We start from the raw sequence: 24,202 nt of genomic DNA, 5'->3' as shown, positions 1-24,202 counted from the left end.
CTGGGGCATGACCCAGAACCCTATGCACTTTTTAGGGGCATTTATTGGGTTTTAGGGCTTCAAAATGGTGTTGTTTTTTAAAATCCAGAAGTTCGGGTCCCATTGATTTCAATGGGGTTCTGAAATCCGGGCCGAACTTTCTGAAAGTTCAGGTGTTCTGGTCGAACCGAAATTTTGAAAAGTTCGATCATCCCTAATGGAGACATTCATACCTTCCCAAAAAAAATAAGTCACTCTAAACCCAAATCAATTACTAACAATTATTCTAACTTACCTGAATCCTTAATCTATTAATTAATGATAATATTTTCTCTCCAAGCACTACTGTACTTAACTTATAATCCCAACGCAAATGCTGCTTATATCCCCGAAAAGTCAAGTTTTTAACAATATTTCTCACCAAGCTCTACTGCTACATTAGTAATGAAAACCATGGTCAAACAAAATGTCTGATTGTGCGAACTTCATTGGCCATTCTAAAAGTAGCAATGCATGAGCACTAGTAAAGATTAGGCTTTAATTTGCCATATCCAACAATCAATGCAAAAAAAGAAGAAACCGACAAGGACTATTGTACGGTACGAAAAAAACATATTTGTTTTTAAAATATAATTTTTTACTTTATTACACATGTTTAAAAAACACATAATATATAAAAAGCTGTTAATAAGCACTTATGGAGAAAATATCCACTAAAAAGTCTCACAACCCTCATACAACATAAAGCATGACTGCTTTTATCGCAAAATTGGTACACATATAATTGTCATCAGGACCATGTAGATAAGCGGCGTGACACTAGTTACATCAAATAGATAAATTCCGTTTAGATTTTTATATATGACAAAACATCATTTTTATATACGCTGCCACTCGAAATATCCAGTATATATGTGTATTGCTCACATACACTTGTCCTGATTCTAGAGCACCCCATGTGCTCCTAGTTTTTCTTGGGGTTGGTCTGATCTGGGTCCCCTGTGTCCACCCCCAGGGCTATTATTTTCACTTCACTAAATAGCACCATACCTATTTGAGCAATATACATATACATATATTTTTTAGGTGCAGTGTATATAAAAATTATGATATTTTGACATATAAGAAATTCTCATGTCTGAAAGCTTTCTTGAAAGGTGCAATGGAAACTATATGAAAGTCATCATTGCTTAGAACAATAGGGAAAAGTGAAATTTAGTTTTTAGTTTTAATTTTCCCCAATTTTCAAAGAAAATTTGGAGATTTAGGCAAAATGTTGCCATTTCAGCTAAATTGATTGGAGGCAATTGGAAAGGCAATATTATGGTAGTTTTTGTGGGGGTTTTCAGGTGGCATTAGGCTTTTAAAAACCCCTGAGGGTTACAGAATGTTTCAACTATTCGAAATTCTAAACTGGTAACCATTAAACATTTTTAAAGCATTGCCTACGGAGATTTTCAAGTACCGTAGTTTGTCGCCATGCCAGAAGTGTGCGCAATTTTAAACCGTAACATGTTAGGTATCTATTTACTCGGTTTTACGTCATCTTTTGCAATATACAAAAAAATTGGGCTAACTTTACTGTTTAGTTTTTTTTAAATTCAGTGAAGTGTATTTTTTCCAAAACAATTGCGTTTGAAAGACCGCTGTGCAAATACCGTGTGACATAAAATATTGCACTGACCTCCATTTTATTCACCAGAGTCTTTGCTAAAAAATAAATATAATGTTTTGGGGTTCTAAGTCCTTTTCCAACAAAAAATACTGATTTTAACTTGCAAGCAACAAATGTCAGAAAAAGGGTTGGTCCTTAAAGCGGAGTTCCACCCAAAAGTGGAACTTCCACTGATGTAATTCCCCCCTCCCCTCCGGTGCCACATTTGGCTCCTTTCATGGGATGTTTTTGACGGGTACCCACCCCACTTCCATGGAGCCATAGAGAAGGTGCCATGGACCCATTCCTCCGAAGTTCAGCCCCCCCGCCGAGCCAATTAGAAAGCACAGCACGCTTCACGCATGTGCAATAGGGAAGCGGCTGTAAAGCCAAAAGGCTTCACTGCTGGTTTCCCTTACAACAAATGGTGGTGGCAGAACCTGGCAGCCGATCCAAAAATCGGCTGGGGTGCCAACATTGCGGGCTCCCTGGACAGGTAAGTGTCTATATATGTATATTAAAAGTCAGCAGCTACAGTATTTGCAGCTGCTGACTTTTAATTTTTTTTTTCTCAGCTGGAACACCTCTTTAAGTGGTTAAAATCCAGTAATACACTGTCTCACCCTGCTCTGCACATGCTCAGTTGCTCTCTATTTTTAGGAACTGCTGAACTTAGAGGCCAATCTGCTGACAGCCATGAAGTTGAATTAAACTCTCCTATCCTTTAAAGCCAAGGCAGCTGCTTCTGTTTGATCTAAAACTACCACAGTGATCAGTTATGACACCAGCCATTTGAAGGTTTGACAGAAATGTAACTGTTTTTTTAAACTGTTAAATCGATGTGTTTAGTTCCACTTTATGATTTACTGCTGATCAAGGGGCTCTGGGCTTCAACAAAGTGGCAGCCTCCAGCAAGAAGAAACAGGAGCAATACTGGAGGAAATTTACAGCACACCCTAATTTGGTAGCATAATTAATATTGTTGAGTGTATGTACTTTCATAAAGAACATTATTTTTTATCAAGTTGTTATGGGTAAAGTTCAGCTATAAAGCGGAGTTCCGCCTTCCCCTTCACCCCCTCCAAAAATTAAAAGTTAGCAGCTGCACATACTGTAGCTGCTGACTTTTAATATTAGGACACTTAGCTGTCCTGGAGTCAAGCGATGTCGGCACCTCAGCCGATGTTTCCATCGGCTGTCTGGTGCTGCCGCCGCCATTGTCGGTAAGGGAACCTTGCGGCTTCACGGGCGGGTCCCTACTGCGCATGCGCGAAGCATGCTGCGCATTTCCTATCGGCTCGGCGGCGGGGGAAGGAGGAGGGGGCCAAACTTCCAAGGGGCGGTGCCGTATCCCGGAAGTGGGGAAGGGTATCTGTCAAAAACAGGTACCCGTTCCCCCTTCCCCCTGAAAGGTGCCAAATGTGGGGGGGGGGGGAAGCAAAAGAGTGGAAGTTTAAAATAGTCAGTACATGTGCAGATTTGTTCACATTTGTTCATTGTTGCTAACTGGACACATTACCAGTATTTGTTGCTGGAATGGGCTGATCAACAGCAAGGTAACCAATATATTGTTCTGTATGCAATGCATCTTTAGGTTTACAATTTGTTTACTTTTTTTATCAAATCGAATTGCTTACTTTTTACGTATCTATTTTTTTTTCCAATGCATTTTTATTTCTCATTATTTATATAACATTTTCTAATAAACATCTAATACTGGGTTAACCCATGATATTGCTGTCACAGAGTTCTGGGTTTTGTAAAGAGAGTGCACAGCAGAACCTGTTTCCTTTCACACTTTCTCTGTGTAATTAAAACTCTGTATACAGCCATACAGAGAAAGATGCAAGAGGGAGGAATCATTCCTTGGCATAATTTATATGTGTAAGAAATCTGCACGCATTGTGATCTGTAAACAACAGACCTTTTCTATAAGTGCCAGTTCACACTAGGGCGACCTGTGAGGCAACCTGGTCGCCTCACAGGTCGCCGCAGGTCGCCTCCCATAGGGAAGCTGTGGACCCGTTCTAATAGGAGCGACACAAGTCGCTCCGACCTAGAAGAAGGGTCCAGAGCTTCTTTGGGGCGACCTGGAGGCGACCGCCATAGACTTCAATGTTATGATGTCCGTGGCGGCCGCTCCTAGGTCGCGGCGCGCTGCTCGCACCGCGATCTCGGAGGTTGCCCCTGCAAGTAGCGTCGCGGTAATGTGAACCGGCGCTCAGAGTTATTAGGATAAATAAAATAAACATGTAAAAATAAGTCTATAGTTATAACGTTTAACTGGGAATCATAAATATGACATGTACAGATGCAGTTTTTAATTTTTTTTTGCTGATTAAAAAAATAAAATCATATTTTCAGAAATTATATCTTTAACTCTATAATAAAATAATAAAAATGTATACTATAATGCTACAAATCGCTTAAAAAAAAAAAAAAAATTTTGTAGTATTGTTTTTTTCAGTGTCCATGTATTTTCTGGATGTATATGGTTGTATCTCCTATTTTGGGGTTTTAATTTCTCACTCACTATTTTTATCATATAGCAACTGCTACCCCCACCCTTCACATATTTTATTTATTTAATTCACTCATCCCCAGATAGGACCTCCATAGGCACGAGGGATATACACCTATTGGAGTATATATCTCTACCACGTATCTCCTATAAGCCTGAAAGTTGCAACAGCTAATTGTCCCTGAAAAATGAACTAATTTTGGCAACATCTACAGGTGTAAAAATTGGAAGCTTAAAAAAATTGTATAGCTCTATTTAATAAGTTGGCTCCATTTGCACAGACAATATTTGCAGATCAAATAAGTCACTGATTCTAGCATAAAGGGAAATTGGTATAATATCAGTGAAAATTCTGTAGCAATTGATACCTTTCAATGTCACAAAAATATAATTAAAGTATGCAGTTAAATAAAACTTTACATGAGTATTTATATCAGTACAATATAAATACAGATAAACCATTTGGTTTATTATCTTGGCCATGTACAAACTTAAAGGGTTAGAATCTGAAACCCCTACTGGGCAAATTTACCCTCCCTATTTGCCCTGGTGACCATTGTCACCGACACTGAAAGTGAAGGAAAATATAAAGGTCGTCACTTTCTAGGTAATTGTGTTTTTCCCCTACTTTGAAATCTCAAGTTCTAATACAGTATCTCACAAAAGTGCGTACACCCCTCACATTTTTGTAAATATTTTATTATATTTTTCATGTGACAACACTGAAGAAATTACACTTTGCTATAATGTAAAGTAGTGAGTGTACAGCTTGCATAACAGTGTATATTTGCTGTCCCCTCAAAATAACTCAACACACAGCCATTAATGTCTAAACCGCTGGCAACAAAAGTGAGTACACCCCTAAGTGAAAATGTCCAAATTGGGCCCAATTAGCCATTTTCCCTCCCCTGTGTCATGTGACTTGTTAGTTACAATGTCTCAGGCGTGAATGGGGAGCAGGTGTGTTAAATTTAGTGTTTTCGTTCTCACGCTCTCATGGCTGTAACCAATGTAGTTCATTGAGGGAACCATGAATGCCCACAAGTACTGTGACATAATGAAGCAGAGCATGATCCCCTCCCTTTGGAGACTGAGCCGCAGGGCAGTATTCCAGCAGGATAACGACCCCAAATACACCTCCAAGACGACCGCTGCCTTGCTAAAGAATCTGAGGGTAAAGGCGATGGACTGGCCAAGCATGTCTCCATACCTAAACCCTATTGAGCATCTGTGGGGCATCCTCAATTGGAAGGTGGAGGAGCGCAAGGTCTCTAAAATCTGCCAGCTCCATGATGTTGTCATGGAGGAGTGGAAGAGGACTCCAGTGGCAACCTGTGAAGCTCTGGTGAACTCCATGCCCAAGAGGGTTACGGCAGTGCTGGAAAATAAGGGTGGCCACACAAACTATTGACACTTTGGGCCCAATTTGGACATTTTAACTGAGGGGTGTACTCACTTTTGTTGCCAGCAGTTTAGACATTAATGGCTGTGTGTTGAGTAATTTTGAGGGGACAGCAAATTTACACTGTTATATAAGCTGTACACTCACTACTTTACATTGTAGCAAAGTGTCATTTTTTCAGTGTTGTCACATGAAAAGATATAATAAAATATTTACAAAAATGTGAGGGGTGTACTCACTTTTGTGAGATACTGTATTTCTGGGACATGAAATAACGGAAAATCTCCCTATTTGGACAATTGGGGGGAAAAAAACACAGCAGATTTGTTAACCACATTCAAGTACAGTATTTTGTATATAGGTTCAGAATTATTGCCATGTTGACATCTTTTTTTCTTTACTTTGAGAAATGTCCCTTAATGGGTTCATTATGGACAGAAAAAGCTAAACTTTGCAGCCCCCTTGGTGTCCTGATAGCGGCTCGTTTTATACTTTCCTTTTATCTGTGATAATTATGTAAAGTTTGCAGTTTGTGCATCTCTGCTGTTGAGATGCTAGAGATTCAGTCTTCCTAATGCAGCAATAAAGTTGTGATTTGATCTGTCCCCTGGGCTTGTGTAAAATGACCCATAGGACCTTCACAACTTACATTAAGCGCTGCCTGGTAAAAGAAGGGTGGAATCGTTATTGCTTGATGGATGATTGTTCTCCAACAATACATAAGAATTATTTTACCCAAGAAATGCATTGGCATTTGTGCCGGGATACTCAACATAAATGTTCTCGTCAAACAAAACTCTTTTGCCCTTGTCAATTTCAATCCTACTTTGTACCTCTCTGGCTGCTGGGATCTTCATATATTATTAATAACAGCTCTCTTGGATCAGCTTGCTGCCTTTTGCAGAGACAATGCTCAACTACAATCAGACAGAGTTAGTTGTATATCTACCATCTTACCACACAGGAACAGAGATCCTCTATTCTCTATGGCATCTAAGGTTTGTTAGTTTCTAATGGAATAGAAAGTCAACATCTAGAGGGGCAAGAAGTAAAGAAGATCAGCTTTCAGGCAACAAGAGAACTAAAAAAAACCCTCCATACATCGAAGAGATGTCTGCTGTGTGAGTAAAGAAACCGGATGTATTTTTAGACTAATGTCAACGGAGGGAACCTGGGGTAGCGAGTGGTTATCATTTTTATCTGTTTTCCAGACTGCTAACTGTGGTGGGACTTTTATTCTCAAACCAGGAAAACAAAAAAAGATTTCACATAGACTTTAAGCTGAAGAATGCCTATACAGATATTTTGCACAATTTCTGTGTCCACAGATAAAGAGCCTAGAGAAAAGGGAGCCAGTGAAGTTGAACCAGAGCAAATAAACTTAGTTGAGGAGGATCGTGCATTATTAGATCCTGCTGCCTTTGCCAGCAGCTGTACGCTTCATGGACTAAATCACATTGTCACCGAAGAACCGTGGGGAGTCCGGCGCACTGTTTGGGTCTGCACTTTCCTGTTTTCTCTCTGTCTCTTCTTGAATCAAGTTTGGGAACGTGTGGCTTACTATAGGTTATATCCACATAACACTTTAATTGATGAGATGAATTCCGACAATATGATCTTCCCAGCAATTACTTTCTGTAACTGCAACCGCTTTCGAATTGCTCAGCTCTCCAGTTCGGAGTTACTCTACCTAGCTCCTTTAGTAGGCAGCCCAGGGGATGGCAATGGGGGCTTTGTTACTGACCCATCCATGGAGTACAGGTCAGGTCCATTTGATATGTATGATATCATTGACCGTTCTTCCCACCAACTTAATGATATGATGTTGGGCTGCCAATTTCAAGGAAGAGAATGCGATATTGAGGACTTTATCCCGGTAAGAAAATACAAAGTTCCTTCATTTTAAGGTTGGAATGAAAAACACAGTCACTATGGGGTTTATTTACTAAAGCTATAGAGTGCAAAATCAGTCACACTTCTGCAGAGAAACCAATCAGTTTCTAGCCTCAGTATGTTTAATTAAGCTTTGGAAATAAAACATGGAAGCTGATTGGTTTCTCTGCAGAAGTATGACTGATTTTGCACTCTCTAGCTTTAGAAAATAAACCCCAATGTTTGTGTGTCAGGGCATATTAACCTAAAATATAAGTTTGCTTGGAAAAAAATGGTCTATGGACAATTTGTGCAAATATCTATGTGAAAAGTATAGGTGGTTCTTAAAGTTTAAGATATTTGAAACAGGTTTCCTATAGTTAGGAGAAGAAGTATGCTACACAGATGAATTTCTGCCAATAAATGATAGCAATCAGCCCTATCCTAGACGGAATGTATCTAAAAAGCTAATAAAATAATAAAGTTGATGGTTGTCAGCTACACTGTAGATGTTAGTATAATTTGAACATTTTGTTCTATTAAAGTGTTCAAGTTTTAACATCTAATTTGGCATATGTTTAGTACAAGCATATATAGGTTAGCCACTTAGCCTATGTTATAACATTTTGTACCCTTTGGTATATATTATTTATTTAATACCTGGTGTAAAAAGTAGCACCAGCAAGTCATAAATTCTATTTTTAAAATGTATTGATGTCAGAAATTGAAATCTGATTTGGTCTCTGTGGATTACTGACCTACACTGTTTTTTTAAGCAGTTTTCTCCAAAAGTGAAAAGGGAAAAAGTGGAATTGTTTCATAGGAGGGTTAAGCTAAAAACTATATGTAAGAGGGTTAAACTATATATATGTATTCTTGCAGAATGAGGGGGGGGATTGAGTCAGCTGCAAAAGAGATAGTTGCATGTGCCGTGAGGAAGTGATGGTGCCAAGTTGCAAATGAAGCAGCTGGCAATTGCCAGGGTTGGACTCTTGGTGGTTCCTAAGCTGAGCTGAGCTCCCCAAGTGGATGGATAGGAGAAGTCACAGAAAAGAAGACCTCCCATGGGTTGTGTCAAAGAGAGCAGCTAAATGAAAAATTGGTGAGGAGGTACTTAATGTAGTAAGGATAGAAAATAAAGAAATATAAATACAGGGGAGCCATAAAACAAAGAAATGGTGACCAAGTTAATATGTAGATTGATAGTCTGAATATACATTCCTCAACCAGCAATGTTTTGTTTGTGCTAATAGAAAATTTGTTTTAGATATGCAGACTTTGTATTACAGTTAACTTAAAGTGGACTTATACCCTCTCCTATAAATTACTATTGTTTTCGGCTTCCCCTGTTACACAGTTGCAAACTAAATCATTTTTTGCGGGAGTTAAATGCCTTTTTTTTTTTTGCAAGACTCTGTGCCACACTTCCTACTTTCTCGCCTTGGCAAGAATGATGTCACAGGCCCCCTACCTGAAGTCTCCTGGGATACTGAAATCACACATCCCAGTAGGCTTTGGGACAATGTGGACTGCACTGCATGTGCACCAGGAGCTCTCCTCCCGGGGGCTGCTCAAAGAATCTAGAAGAAACAGTCAAACTCATGGTGACATCACATAAAAACATTTCAGCATGGGACCTGCAGTGCCGAGATGGAGTGCAGACCTAAAGCAGAAAGCGCTGGGTTTGCTGACTACAACCAAAATGCCCCAAGCACTGACAACTGCAACAATGCACTGTGTGATGTCCCAAACAAAACCGGTGCTGCCGTCAGAAAACAGTACAAAATGACCATCCAGCAGGCAACCAGGAGAGACAGCGCTACACGGGTTTGTATAATCTTGGTGGTGAACAGTTATTGCCAAAAGCAATATCCAGGGTAACAATTTATTGTGCAAACAAGATAATGGACACAAGTCAAAAAAATACGATACCAGGTGGCTCCAGTGTTGTGAAAACCAGTGAAAGGCTGCTGGGTCCATTCGACAATTCGGGAACAAAGCCGCTAAAGGGGGGGTGTTGCCTAGGCAACCATAGCAGACAGGAGCCAACGATGGACCTGCTAGCGCTCCAACGACCCGATGACCGCTAAGCACCCGCTGATCGTTCTGTACACAGGCAGAATGGTGATCTGTCTATGCAATTACAGATTGACGTTCTGTCAGTACAGAAGGCATGGCTCCTGCTTTCCTGTAAAGCAGGAACATCGATCCATGCCTTCCACTAGTAAAAGCACCTCCACTACTACACTGAAACACAGGCTAGGCACACATTTAATCCTTTGATCACCCCTAATGTTAACCCCTTACCAGCCAGTGTCTTTAGTACAGTGACAGTGCATATTTTTAGCACTGATCACTGTATTAGTGTCACTGGTTCCCAAAAAAGTGTCAAAAATGTCTGTTAGGTGTCTGATTTGTCCGCCGCAATATCGCAGTCCCGCTATAAGTGGCTGATCACCAAGTAACGCAGTGCCGTATCGCAAAAAATGTCAGGAAGGGGGATAAATCTTCCTTAGGTTGAGTGGTTAATATATCCCATCCTGTGTGTTGTCGGTCCACAATAGGGCTTAAGAGCTCATTTCTGGAAGATCAATAAGTATTTTTCTGTACTTGCATGGTCTTTAAATTGATAAAACGTGAGAAAGTGTGCAAGTATTTACTGCATGTGTTTTGTTTTTATTGCCATGACATATCCTTTAAGATAATTTCTGTTGGCAATTCACATCCCTTCATAGAACTTACATGAAGAATTCTCTCCCAAACCAGCTGCTGATGAGGCCTATGCTTGTAATCACACTGGAAGAAATAACATTAAAGGTCCAACTCACTTCTAATCCATTTACATTGTGTTCAATCAAGCCCTAATGAAAGGGTTGTTTTTGGAGCCCAAAATTCATTGTCTACTCTTTTATTGTAATAAAGTTGTATCTGGACCTGTGCCAGTAGTGTGGCACTTCAATTTCCATTTTTGTTGCAGTAGGGGTGTGCCTGACCTCTGCAGAGAGACAACTTCTCCTTCACAAAAAGCAACACCCTGGCAGAGCACAAGCCTTTCTACCCAGGCTGTGGCTGCATTCCAAGGAAAACAAACTGTAAACCCAGCAATACATGGGTCAAATTCTGAAAGAATTTTTCTTCAAAAATCGTATCTAAGAATTGTCGTTTAGATTTCGCACCATTAGTGGGCTGCAGCAACGCCCAATATTCTTGTGGCTATCGAATTTGAGTGGTCGGGCATGTTGGAAATTTTTTTAAAAACAAACAAGTTTCCAATCAATGATGGGAGAATCGTGTGAGAAATATAATTGAAAATTAAAGGCGCATGAGCACAAGTAAAGAAGATTCCCGGCCACAAAAATTCTTTTTTGTAGCCACATTAGGTGGAAATGGAAGGCTTGGTTGGTCAAATCTCGAAATCAATGGTGGCACCATCAGATCACAAAATGCTTGAAATTTCAGATTTTCGTAAGAAAATTTGTTCGAAATTCGACCTGCATATGGCCTGCATTAGGATTGTGGCACCTTCTGTTGTGTTGCACCTGAAATGTATTTAGCTGATTTAAATAGAAGGTTCAGTTGGGATTTAAAGTCAACTTGTCCTAAAGGCAACTGAGGTGTACAACTCTGACACGAGTTTGAATTTAACAGATTTAGCAGGTGCCACCAAGAAACTGTGAATCGTCCCGCTGTCCAGTAATTGTCCTAGTTAATATTTTTCTCTTATTTCCAATAAAGCTGACAGTTTAATACAACAACCAGTCAGCATATGTCTTCTATTAAAAAATAACTTAAAAAAATTAAACCAATAACTGGAATGTGATGGATAGCCAAGAAGAGCACATATACTTTTATTTGCCTAAACTTTTACTGAAATCCTTATCCCTGTAAAAGTCTTTGCAGTTCCTGTTTTGGAAATGAACTTGATCTTCTGATAAATTACCCAAACTCCATCCTGCCATTCAAATATTTCTTGGGATTTATTGAATTCCTAATGCTATTTGTAACATTTTCAGACTTTTGTTAATAATTATTCAGTATTGGATTGTACCCCTGCTTAACAAAACTTCAACACCATGGGACCAACATTGCAAGAGCATGTAAGATGAAAGTATTCATCTGAGGATTTATTTCCATTAAACATTTATTTATCCTCTGGTATATTTATGGAGGAATAGTTCAGGTTTTCTCAGATGTTGTGCCTTCATAAGAGAATGCTACAAAGTATGTCGCTTCACCACCACATAGACAGGATGGAAGTAATCTAATTAACTGTTGTGTTATAAATGGGGATTTTTTTTTCCAACATAGAAGCTGTCATGCGGAGGAGATGTTATTAAACTAATAGTGCTCCTAGACGACAATTCCAAATGTGCAATACATCGTGGGGGATTAACGTTACCTGATGGAGAATTGTACTTTTTAGTATGAAATCATTATATTAAAAGCAGACTCATTATTTGATATATTATTATGTGTTTGATTTAATTATGATTCCATTTCATTGCAATATTTTCCTATCCCTTGAATGTTTTATTACATTTTTTGTATAATTTGAGAGTAGTTTAAAGCAGGAGTCCAGGCAAACAGTTGAACAAGTTAAAATGCATGTATATGAGTTCATCTATAATTGTAATCCTATTTTCAGAAATTGTTCTCCTGCCACAGTTTATAGCAAGCACAATGGCACCGCTATTTCTTATTACACTTTTACAGCTTCCTGTGCCACCTTTTTCCTCATTGGGAAATAAAAGAGTGTCATTGAACTGCTGAGGTCTTTCTTGTGCTGCCTAATCAATTCTTGATCATTCTCTTGATGTCTGAAAGCATATTAGATTGATAGCACTGTAGAATGCAGTAATGTTTCATAGGGGGTGGTGGGCTCTCTCCCTCTCTGAGCATAATATCTACTGTGCAAATTACAGATAATTAAAAAGGGGTTCATAAAGCTTTACTAGTTTTTATTTAACATTAAATTGGTTCTAAAGGTAGAAGGTTTTTTTATTCTAATGCAGGCATGTCCAACCTGTGGCCCGAGGGCCGCATGCGGCCCGAAAACCACAGGCAATGCGGCCCACTGCCCCCTGACAATTTTTTTTGCTGGGGAGGAAGGAAGTCGGTCGGGGACACGGTCACAGCACCTCCCAACTAACAGTAGGCAGAGGCTGCCTTGGAGGGGGGGGAGCAAGTGCAGTGTTTCTGACTCCTACCACCATGACCACTTCAAATCACTAGAGCGTTCCTTTATTGTCTCTCAGAAGTAAACCTCTGTATACTGATTCCATTTCATTTGATCATCCTCTAGTTGTGTTAAATTAGTGCGGGGGGCGCGGCGGCATTTTATTACATACCTTAACTATAGTATATATTTTATATGCGGCCCGAGAAAAATTCTCTACACTCAATGTGGCCCAGAGAAGCCAAAAGGTTGGACACCCATGTTCTAATGCATTCTATGCATTAGGATAAAAAAAACTTCTGTGTGATGCATCCCTCAAATACTTACCTGAGTCCCATCTTGGTCCAGCGATGTGCACGAGTGCCTCGGCCATCTGGGACACTCCTTCCTGATTGGTTGAGACACAGCAGCGCCATTGACTCCCATTGCTGTCAATCAAAGTCAGTTAGCCAATGAGGAGAGAGAGGGGGTGGGGCAAAACCTCAGCTCCATGTCTGAATAGTCACACAGAGCTGCAGCTCAGCTCGGGTGCCCCCATAGCAAACTGCTTGCTGTTGGAACACTTGACAGCAGGGAGGGGCCAGGAGCACAGAAGAAGGATCAGAGAAGAGGAGTATGCAGGCTGCTCTGTGCAAAACCAAATGCTCAAAGCAGGTAAGTGTAACATGTTTGTTTTAAATAAAAAAAAAAACTAAACTTTAGTATTACTTTAATATTATTAATATTATTATTATTATTGAGGATTTAATTAGCGCTAACAGCTTGTGCAGCACTTTACAATACAAAGGGAGACAATACAGTTCAATTCAGAAGGCGTAGAAGGTCCCTGCTCATTAAAGCGGAGTTCCAGCCTAACACACTCACCTGTCCAACGGTCCAGCGATGCGGCTGCCCGAAGCCTCACTCTTTTCCCTCTCTGCTCTCCGGCGCCGACATCACTGGTGTGGGCACCCGGCTGTGACAGTTTGCGGCTTCACAGCCGGGTACGCACTGCGTATGCGCGAGTTGCGCTACACGTCGTGATTGGCCGGCAATCTTCTGGGACCTCTGACATGTCCCAGAAGATTGCAGGGAGGGAGGGCGAGAGGAGAACTTCTGCTCAGGGCGCCGCGGCGCTCCAAGCGGAAGTGAGAGCGGGTACCTGTCAAAACTAGGTACCCGCTCCCTCCCAAAAAATGACATGCCAAATGTGGCATGTCAGGGGGTTAGCACTACCTAAAGCGGAAGTTCCACTTTTGGGTGGAACTCCGCTTTAAGCTTACAATTTAAAAGGGAGGGGAAGGTGGTAGAAATGGTAATAGCTGTGGGGGATAAGCTTATGGAGGTGTTCAATGTACAGTTTTCAGGTGGAGGCGGAGTAGGCTTCTCTGCATAAATAGGTTTTCGGTGGAGTACCAGGGGGTGGAAGAGGGTGTGGAGAAGTCATGGAGGCGAGCATGGAAGAAAGTGACAAGGGAGTCAGAAAAAAGGAGGTCTTGGGAGGAGTGGAATTGGCAATATGTGGCTGTGGATGGCTTTGTATGTTGTAGCTAGTATTTTGAGTTTTATATGTTGGGCTAGACTGGAGGAAGCCAGTGAAGGGATAGGCAGAAAGGGGCAGCAGCCACCAATCACTTAGTAAAGTGGATGATCCCAGCAGCAGCATTCGTACTTGGAATGAAGGGAGGATAGCCTGTGTAGAGGAAGGCCAGTGAGAAGAGAGTTGCAGTAGTCAAGGCGGAGATAACAATATATTGTATTATTTTTCTAAAGGCATTATTGGACATAGTTACACAGTTAGGTTTAAAAAGATGTGCAACCAAGACGCAGCACATAGGCTTTTACAGAGTTTAGTTTAGGAGCTTTGGCAAAAAAAAACGCCAAAAGCTCCTGAACTCATGTTTAGGAGCTGCCCACGTAGGGTAGTGCACATTAAGCCTTAAAAAGATAATGGGGAAAAAGTTTAAAAACACAACAACTATAAAAACAAAAAGCATTGGCTTAGTGGGCCTTATGAAATTAGCTTTTATAACGTTGGCTTTCACAGTTGTTTCTACCAATGCAACCAATGAGGTTAGCAAATGTTATTGATCAGGAACATGTCAGAGAAAAAGCTGAAAATTGTTCCTTATCCAGGATTCATTCAATTGAATAATAGTTTATCTCTCTATCCTTTTTCAAGTAATTTTCAGGATCTGAAGGTGATGACACCACCAACTGTTCTGAAGATGTTTTTCAGACTCCTAAAGATACAATGCATGGCACTACCCAAATGGCAAATCGAGCATACCGAGGCCACTGATCTCATTTGCCCATCCAGTAATCCATGGGTCATAAACCCTGCTTGTAACTTTAATGTAGTACCTATGGACTGTAGCTGGAAAAAAGTCAATAGCACCCAGTAAGCTCTAGTAGCCGTTGCTTTTGTGATTTATGTGCTGATTTTTTCTAGAGCTGGTACTGCAGCCAGAGGCACAGGTGATAAGTTAACTTTTCATGAGGGAGAGAAACTTGATGTCATCTGAAAACTGATGGAAATTGGATGCAAAAGCTTTTAAAAAATGACTAAAATACTTATAGCTAAAGCCTACAAAAGTGGCTAGTTAGATAAAATTTTACTGATAGGCCATAGTTGTATTAACATCGGCTCCCCATAGAAATGATTTATTGTAATCATTCTTATTATAGTAACCACTGGCACATCTGGGAGCCAAAGACTCAGCGTTATTCCCAAGATGTAGTAGGGATTGCATATTTCTGTTCCTTCTTCTCAACATTTAGGAAATGACCATTCCTAGTTCCTTGTGTCTCCCTTTATTACATAGTTACATAGTTATATAGTAGTTGAGGTTGAATAAAGGCAACAGTCCATCCAGTTCAACCTGTACAGGTGTGTGTGTCAGTGGCCTGATCATTTCCCATAACCCTGAATGTTGTGATCTGTGAGATGCACGTCCAAGAGTCTTTTAACCACTTGCCAACCACCGCAAATACATATACTGCGGCGGTCAGCCCCGTGCATGCAAAGTGACGTATGGGTGCGTCACTCGCCTGCGAGCCAATAGGGGGCGAGCGAGCGCGCGCCGGAGGCGCGCTCCCGCCCCCGCTCGCTTACTGTGATCCCCGTGCGTGTGACCGGCGGACCCGATCGTCCGTTACAGAGGGAGAAAGGCAGGCGGCTAATGTAAACAAAGCCACCTGTCATTCTCCCTTGTGTAAGTGCAGAGATCATATGGTCCTGCTATGTAGGATCATGTATCTCTGTAGTTACACAACAAGCCACATCCCTTCACAGTTAGAAGCACACCCCTAGGGACACACTTAACCCCTCCTTCTCCAATAAAGTTAACCTCTTCCCTGCCAGTGTCATTTTTACAGTAACAGTGCATATGTATAGCACTGATTACTGTAGTAATGTCACTGGTACCCCCAAAAGTGTCAAAAATGTCAGTCAAGGGTCCGATCTGTCCTCCGCAATGTCGCAGTCCCGCAAAAAAAATTGCAGATAGCCGCCATTACTCGTTAAAAAAAAAACAATAAAAATGACAAAAATCTTTCCCTTAGTTAGTAAATGCAATAACTTTCGCGCAAACCAATCAAAATACGCTTATTGCGATTTTTTTTACCAAACATATGTAGCAGAAAACAAATTGGCCTAAAATTTTGATTTTTACATAATTTTTTGGGGAATTTCATATAAAAAAATGTGAAAAATATTGTTATTTTTGCAAAATTGTCGCTCTTTTTTTGTTTATAGCGCATGATCAAAAAATCGCACAGGTGATTAAATACCACCAAAAGAAAGCTCTGTTTGTGGGAAAAAAAGGACGTCAAATTAGTTTAGGTACAGCGTCGCACGACCGCGCAATTGTCCGTTAAAGTCACGCAGTGCCGAATCGCAAGATAGGGCCTGGTCAGGAAGGGGGTAAAATCTTCTGGGGCTTAAGTGGTTAAAAGTAGCCATATTCCCCGCTGCTACAACCAATTGTGGAAGAGAGTTCCATATTCTCACCGCCCTTACAGTGAAGAACACCTTACGCAGCTTAAGATTAAACTGCCTTTCCTCTAATCTCATTGTGTGGCCATGTGTCCTCTTGCAATCCTTGAGACTAAATAGTTTTTTACCTATGCTGGGATCGCCATTGAGGTATTTGTAAATCGCTATCATGTCCCCTCTCCGGATTCATGGTAGAAATATAGTAGCAAGTCTTCTTCCTTGCCACACTATATTAGTGTCAGTGTTACCTTAAATAATAAAGATGAGCTGTAAAATACGCTCAGGTTCAAGAGGAAAATAACTAAAGGTACCTCATCCCAAAATAGACATAGAAACTAGACAAGGGAAATGGGGCAACCAGCGGGATTTTGATGGTACCGTCTATGACTAATAATTAGTTGTATAAATGACAACTTTATTTTATAAAAGTATATTTTTTATTACAAAATATTATTAAAAAACATTTAACAAAAAAACAAAAGCAAGCCATATTAGATCAGATTGTATATAGAGATACACATCTCAAAACATATATATCTAACGATTTGATATAGCAAATCACGCATAGCCGGGCGTGAACCTCAGTATGATTTGTGAGATCCTCAGATAGTATACACGCTACCCAACATGTTTTGCGGAGATCCGCTTCCTCAGGGGTATGGGGATGTGCGGTATCAAACAATACAATAACTATAAAACAAAACATACAAATGTCAGACAAACAAGTATTATGTGCAAGAAGAAAAAAATTCAGGGAGCATAAATATTACATTACAACATTGTTGTTATTACAATTATGCTAGAGCCTCAATGAACAAATGAACCCCACCTGTATGGCTGCTGTTATGGAGACCAAGTAGACCAGAGGGCAACAGGGTAGGTATTCTCCCCCCGAGCGGGCACGGAATGGCGACTATGCACGGGCCCAAAATGTCCTAGGTGTATTAAGGATAAGCAAACATAGAAAGATGCCAAAAGATATTTTTCTTCATATAAAGATATTTAGAAGAAAGACCAGTCCTGATGTTAAAGCCAGGACTGGTTAATCAATGTAGATAATGATGCATAAGTCAGCACAGAAGCTGGCAGATAAATACCAATATCAGAGGGGTCCTATACATAGAAAATAAGCAAGAGATAATAAATAACATAACCTACCCTTACAAAAACAGGCAAGCATATGCCAGGCGGTGGGAAAGGCTGAAGGGGACACATCATAGGGAACTCAACCGAGCAGCTGGAACAGCATTTTAGGTGGCAAATGAACCCAAGTCAAGATTAAATCCAAAGGCTCGTCCTGAAGGAAAAAACCTATGAAAGGCATATGGGAATGTATAGTGAGAAAGATATAGTGTAAGTCATGGGTATACTGCAGTACGCTATCAAAACATGGCGGGATCAAGGGGAACCTATAGTATACTTTAAATGGACATGGTGCGTGAAGTCATCTAGATAGTTATCTCAGAGTCAAAGGCAAAAAGAGGGACAGGAGAAGTAATTCACACCATAGCCATCTTATGCAACATAGGGAACAGAAACAGAAAAAGAAACGAGGATCATAAAATTGGCCTAAATTCAAGGTACTGTATATATCAAGGCAATTAGGTTGCCGTAGGGAATGAGTGAGGCCAGGAGGTAACCGCCAGGTTAAAATAGTAATGCTGCAAAAGAGAAGAAGAAAATACCCAGAGTGTGTCCAACGCTGTCATCCACCGCCTGTGAATAGTCGCTGACTGAGCCCAAGCAAATATGCGCATTCAAATCTGACGTCAACACACCAGGATGACGCCTGGCGGTGACATGTCAGAGTGTGGGATCAGAACAGCGCATGCGCGAGGAACTAGCGCAAGCATGTTGCCGTAGAATGTCACGGGAGGGCACCCCGAAGGAGGATCGCAGAACACCGCCCACAATCGACATCAGGAGAGGGGTTGTCCTGACGGCAAAGGGGCGTGTAGCAATACCAGAAAATGCAATATCAGAGTGCTGCAGCTCCCCCCAGCCCCCCCCCCCTCCTTTTCCTTACCTGAGCCCAATCTGATCCAGCAATGTGCACGAGTGCAGAAGCTCCAGCCGCTGTCGCTCTCCTCATTGGACAGATTGATAGCAGCAGGAGCCATTGTCACAGCTTTTGATTGATTGCAGTGGGAGGCGGGGCTGATTCCCGCTGTCTCTGTCAATAGACGCAGCAGCGGGACTTGGGTGAGAGCCGGCACGGGTGCCCCCATGGAAAGTGGCCTTCTGTGGGGGCATGCAATAAAAAGGAGGAGCCTGGAGCGCCGGAGGGGGGCCCCAGAAAGAGAGGATCAGGGCTGGTCTGCACTTTACCATTGCACAAAGAAGGTAAGTATAGGCATGTTTGTTATTTAAAAAAAAAAAAAATTGAATGTTTACAACCACTTTAACCGCTTGCTGACCGCCCGCTGCAGATTTACTGTGGCAGGCTGGCTCGGCTGCGCAAAACGACATAGGGCTACGTCGGCTCACGAGAGCAGTCCTGGGGGCGAGCACTAGGCAGCGGGGATGCTGATGCACGGAACCGGCGGCACTGATTGCCACCAGGCACCTGCAATCGCTCCCTGCTGAGAGAGAAGGACAGTCAGCTGTTGTAAACACAGCAGACCGTTGTTCTCTCTGAAATGATCACAGAGCCCCTGTGTTCCTCCTTTTTAGGAACACAGGTCCCAGTGTTGATTCCATAAGCCCATCCCTCCCACAGTTAGAAAACACTCCCCTAGGCTCACACTTAATCCTTTGATCACCCCAAGGTTAACCCCTTCCCTGCCAGTGTCATTATTACAGCAACAGTGCATATTTTTAGCACTGATTACTGTAGTAATGTCACTGGTACCCCCAAAGTGTCAAAAAGGTCAGTTTGGGGTCCGATTTTTCCACCACAATGTCGCAGTCCCGCTAAAAATCGCAGATCGCCGCCATTACTAGTAAAAAAAATAAATAAAAATAACATAAATCTTTCCCCTAGTTTGTAGACGCGTTAACTTTTGCACAAACCTATCAAAATACGCTTATTGCGATTTTTTTTTTACCAAAAATATGTAGCAGAATACAAATTGGCCTAAAAGGATGAAAAAAATTGATTTTTTAATTTTTTTATTGGGGAATGTTATATAGCAGAATGTGAAAAATATTGGGTTTTTTTTCAGAATTGTCGCTATTTTTTTGTTAATGTAGCAGAATACAAATTGGCCCAAATTGATGAAGAAATTAGATTTTTTTTACATTTTTTTTATTAGAAGTGTTTTATAGCATTGTTTTTTTTTTTTTTTGTTTATAGCGCAATCAAAGACCACCAAAAAAGCTCTATTTGTGGAAAAAAAAGGACATCAATTTTATTTGGGTATAGCTGCGCAAAACCCCGTAATTGTCCGTTAAAGTAACGCAAGGCCAAATCGCAAAAAACGGCCTGGTCATTAAGGTAGCAAATCCTTCTGGTCCAGAACTGGTTAATATTGTTAATTTACCTTTAACCGGTTGCCGACTGCGCACAGTATATTTACTGCGGCAGTCAACCCCGGCCAGGCAGAGTGACGTAGATCTACGTCGCTCGCCTGTCACTGGCATTTGAGCCAATAGCAGGCGAGCGCGCGCCCGTTGAGGCGCGCGCCCGTTGAGGCGTGCGCCCGCATCGGCTCGTCCGCCGGTCAAACTACGATCGTCGGTACAGCGGGAGAAAGGCAGAGCGGCTTATGTAAACAAGCCGCCTGTCATTCTCCCTGTGTAAAAATGCAGATCAGACGGTTCTACTATGTAGAACCGTTGATCTCTGTTTTTACACCAGTAGCCATGTCCCACTACAGTTAGAAGCACGCCCCTAGGACACACTTAACCCCTCCATGTCCAATACAGTTAACCCCTTCCCTGCCAGTGTCATTTTTACAGTAACAGTGCATATGTATAGCACTGATTACTGCAGTAATGTCACTGGTACCCCCAAAAGTGTCAAAAATGTCAGTCAAGGGTCCGATCTGTCCGCCGCAATGTCGCAGTCCCGCAAAAATAAAATCGCAGATCGCCGCCATTACTTATTTAAAAAAAAACACCAAAAATGACAAAAATCCCTTTGTTAGTAAACGCGATAACTTTTGCGCAAACCAATCAAAATACGCTTTTTGCGATTTTTTTTACCAAACATATGTAGCATAAAACAATTTGGCCGAAAATGTTAAAAAATTTAGATTTTTACATTTTTTGGGGGGGAATTTCATATAAAAAAATGTGAAAAATATTGTTATTTTTGCAAAAATTACGCTCTTTTTTTGTTAATAGCGCATGATCAAAAAATCGCACAGGTGATCAGATACCACCAAAAGAAAGCTCTGTTTGTGGGGAAAAAAAGGACGTGAAATTCGTTTAGGTACAGCGTCACACGACCACGCAATTGTCCGTTAAAGTCATGCAGTAAAAAATCGCAAAAAAAAACCCAGGTCAGGAAGGGGGTAAAATCTTCCAGGGCTTAAGTGGTTAAGAAAAAAATGCAAGGTACTTTAGGATCTATATATTCTTTTTCTTTGTTGCACCTCAAACAGGACATTCTGTTCATTAGTACTAAAGCATTACCTTAAATCTCTCTACGTTCCAATTTGGCGACCTATCTCTGACCCTTAGTCACTAACACATTCTGCTTAATGCGTGTTGGTGTGTGCAGTAGTGTGACAACCATCCTGTGTCCCTGAACTGCAATTATGGCACACTAATAGCGCACTTAGTGAAAAGTTGGGAGCATTATTGATAGCTAGTATTGAACACCAGCAATAAGCAAATACACTGTTTATGTCCGTGATAAATGATGATGATGTTATGGTACTGAATGGCCCAGGATCCCCCAGCGTATTTTGACTTGGACTAATGGCACTGAGCAGCAAAGAGAGGAGGTGTCCCTCACCAGGACGTTCAGAAATAGTCAATAATTGTGTTCCTGCAATTCTTTTATAAGGCATTGTTTTGGATCATCTCCCTAATATATTCATATCAGGAGACATTTCCACCTGGACCTCTCTGTAGTTACTTTCTGGCACTACTGCTTTTATTTCTATCCTGGGAAAAATAAACGAATTGAAGTGTGGACCGGTAGAGAAGAAGTCCTACTTTGTTTACATGAAGAACCCATCAGTCTATATCAGGGGTCTCCAAACTTTTCAAACAAAGGGCCAGTTTGCTGTCCTTCAGACTTTAGGAGGGCCGGATTGTGACCAGCCGAGGTAGAAAATGTCCCAGGCCCAGCATCAGTGAGAATAAATATGGTCTCAGGGTTGGTGGTCAGTAGTGCCCCTATTAGTAGGAGGAATAGTATCCCATCATTGGTGTCAGTGGAAGAAAAGTTGCCCCAATTTTGGTGTCAGTTAAAAGGAATAATGCCCCATATCATTGGGAGTAATAGTGCCCCAAGGGCCAGATAAAGGCTAGCAAAGGGCCACATCTGGCCCTTGGGCCACAGTTTGGAGACCACTGGTCTATATGAATACCCCCTGTATAGTTCTATTTGAGTTTGCATAATATAAAATATGTATTATATCACAGCTAGACTAGAAAGACTTAGAATTCTCCTTTCTTCTGTCTGTTTTTTTGTGGTTTCTCAAGAACCCAAGGGTCCAGTGGAGATAGAACGTAGATCATGCAGGGGATCATTGGAGATCCTATAGTGCAGAACAGTAGTCTTATTTACATACTGCTCTCATCTAACTTTACTCCACTAGCTCCTGTGGTTTACAGTAAACCCCCCTCCATCGTGGGGGTTACGTTCCAGACCCACCCGCAATGAGTGAAAATCTGCTAAATAGAAATGCCCTATTCAAATACACTCTTGGCATGTTTTTATAACTGTCACTGTACTTTTAAAAGCATTTTAAGGTCTTTAAACAGACTTTAAAAACAATAGAAACGCATTTAAACACATAAAAGATACTGAGAGACATAGCAAGAGCAATGGAAAATACAAAAATATGTAATTAACAATGATTTAATTAGTAAAATATTATAAATAGGTCTTACAGAATAAAAACACTAAATACCGGGACCGCGAAAAATTAACCGCAATATAACGTGCGTTTACTGTAATAGACTTACTAAAGAGCCCATTTTATTATTATTATTATTATTATTATTAATAAGGATTTCTATAGCTCCAGCAATTTACGCAGCGCTTTACAATATTAGAGGGAGACAGTACATATACAATACAATAAAATACAAGAGGATTTAGAGGGCCCTGCTCAGAAGAGCTTACAATCTAATAGGGTGGGGCAGGTGGTACAGGAGGTTGTAACAGTAGGGAATGAGCTGATGGAAGATTAGTTGGTGGTGTGATAGGCTTCCCTGAAGAGATGAGTTTTCAGGGATCGCCGGAAAGCAGCTAGAATAGGAGATAGCCGTACGGGTTGAGGTAGAGCGTTCCAGAGGATGGGAGAGGCCCTGGAGAAATCCTGGAGACGAGCATGAGAGGAGGAGACAAGGGAGCTTGAGAGTAGGAGGTCTTGAGAGGAGCGGAGAGGACGGTTTGGGTGATATTTGGAGACAAGATTGGTGATGTAGCTCGGGGCAGAGTTGTGAATGGCTTTGTAGGTTATGGTTAGTATTTTGAATTTAATTCCCTGGGCAATCGGGAGCCAGTGTAAGGACTGGCAGAGAGGGGAGGCAGACGCTGAGCAGTTGGTAAGGTGAACAAGCCTGGCAGCAGCGTTTCGTGATAGACTGAAGAGGGGATAGCCTATGAAGTGGTAGGCCTAAGAGAAGGGAGTTGCAGTAGTCGAGGCGAGAAATAACAAGGGAGTGAATGAGTAGCTTGGTGGTTTCAGTTGTTAAAAAGGGGCAAATTTTTGAGATGTTGTGGAGGTGAAGTCTACAAGTTTTTGACAATGATTGGATTTGGGGCTGAAAGGACAGGTCAGAGTCCAGGATTACACCTAGTACCCTGGCATGAGGGGAGGGATTGATGGTTGCATAACTAGTTTTGATGGAAAAGTCATGGAGGGGGGCACGGGCGGGAGGGAATATTACCAGCTCAGTTTTAGAGAGATTTAGCTAGAGGAAGTGGTGCGACATCCATGTTGATATGTCAGTTAGTAAGTTAGCAATGCGAGAGGAGACTGAAGGAGTCAGGTGAGGAGTAGACAGATAGATTTGAGTGTCATCGGCGTAGAGATGGTATTGGAAGCCGTGGGAGGTTATCAAGTGACCAAAGGAGGCGGTGTAGATAGAGAAGAGGAGGGGTCCAAGAACAGAGCTTTGGGGAACCCCCACAGAAAGGGGCAATGGGGAGGAGGAGGTAGAGTTGTGGGTAACACTGAAGGAGCGCTGTGATAGGTAGGAGGAGAACCAAGATAGAGCAGAATCTTGGAGGCCAAGGGAACAGAGTTTATTAAGAAGGAGCGGGTGGTCAACAGTATCAAAGGCCGCAGAAAGGTCGAGTAATAGAAGTATGGAGTAGTGGCCATTGGTTTTAGCAGTTAGCATATAAACCATTTGCAGATTGCCCTGTCTATATGTTGTGGCTGCTTTGGGCAAGGCGGCTTAACACAGTCTCCACATATGGACAAGGCAATTTGCATTGAGCCCTATGAGTTCATTTTATACCACTTGACTTTTATTATTATTATACAGGATTT

At 41.3% G+C, this 24,202-nt stretch overlaps 1 protein-coding gene across 3 annotated transcripts in view; it reads left to right on the top strand.

Moving 5' to 3' along the window:
* Positions 1-24,202, top strand: part of ASIC1 (acid sensing ion channel subunit 1) — a gene marked incomplete at its 5' end in the record, with an annotated part of 428,906 nt that overhangs the window by 261,166 nt on the left and 143,538 nt on the right. The window contains one exon of one of the 3 annotated variants that reach the window (XM_082248464.1): positions 6,845-7,432. The exons of the other annotated variants lie outside the window; for them this stretch is intronic. Within the exon in view, the coding sequence (XP_082104590.1) occupies positions 6,845-7,432 (588 nt within the window). Of the gene's footprint in view, positions 1-6,844; positions 7,433-24,202 lie in introns of those variants that run through there. 3 annotated transcript variants of the gene reach the window in all.

The sequence above is a fragment of the Pelophylax lessonae genome (genome assembly GCF_965119305.1).
Source record: "Pelophylax lessonae genome assembly, chromosome: 2".
In the NCBI taxonomy this organism is placed as follows: Eukaryota; Metazoa; Chordata; class Amphibia; order Anura; family Ranidae; genus Pelophylax; species Pelophylax lessonae.
The sequence above is the reverse complement of the archived record's forward strand: the minus strand, read 5'-3'. Positions and strand labels throughout refer to the sequence as shown.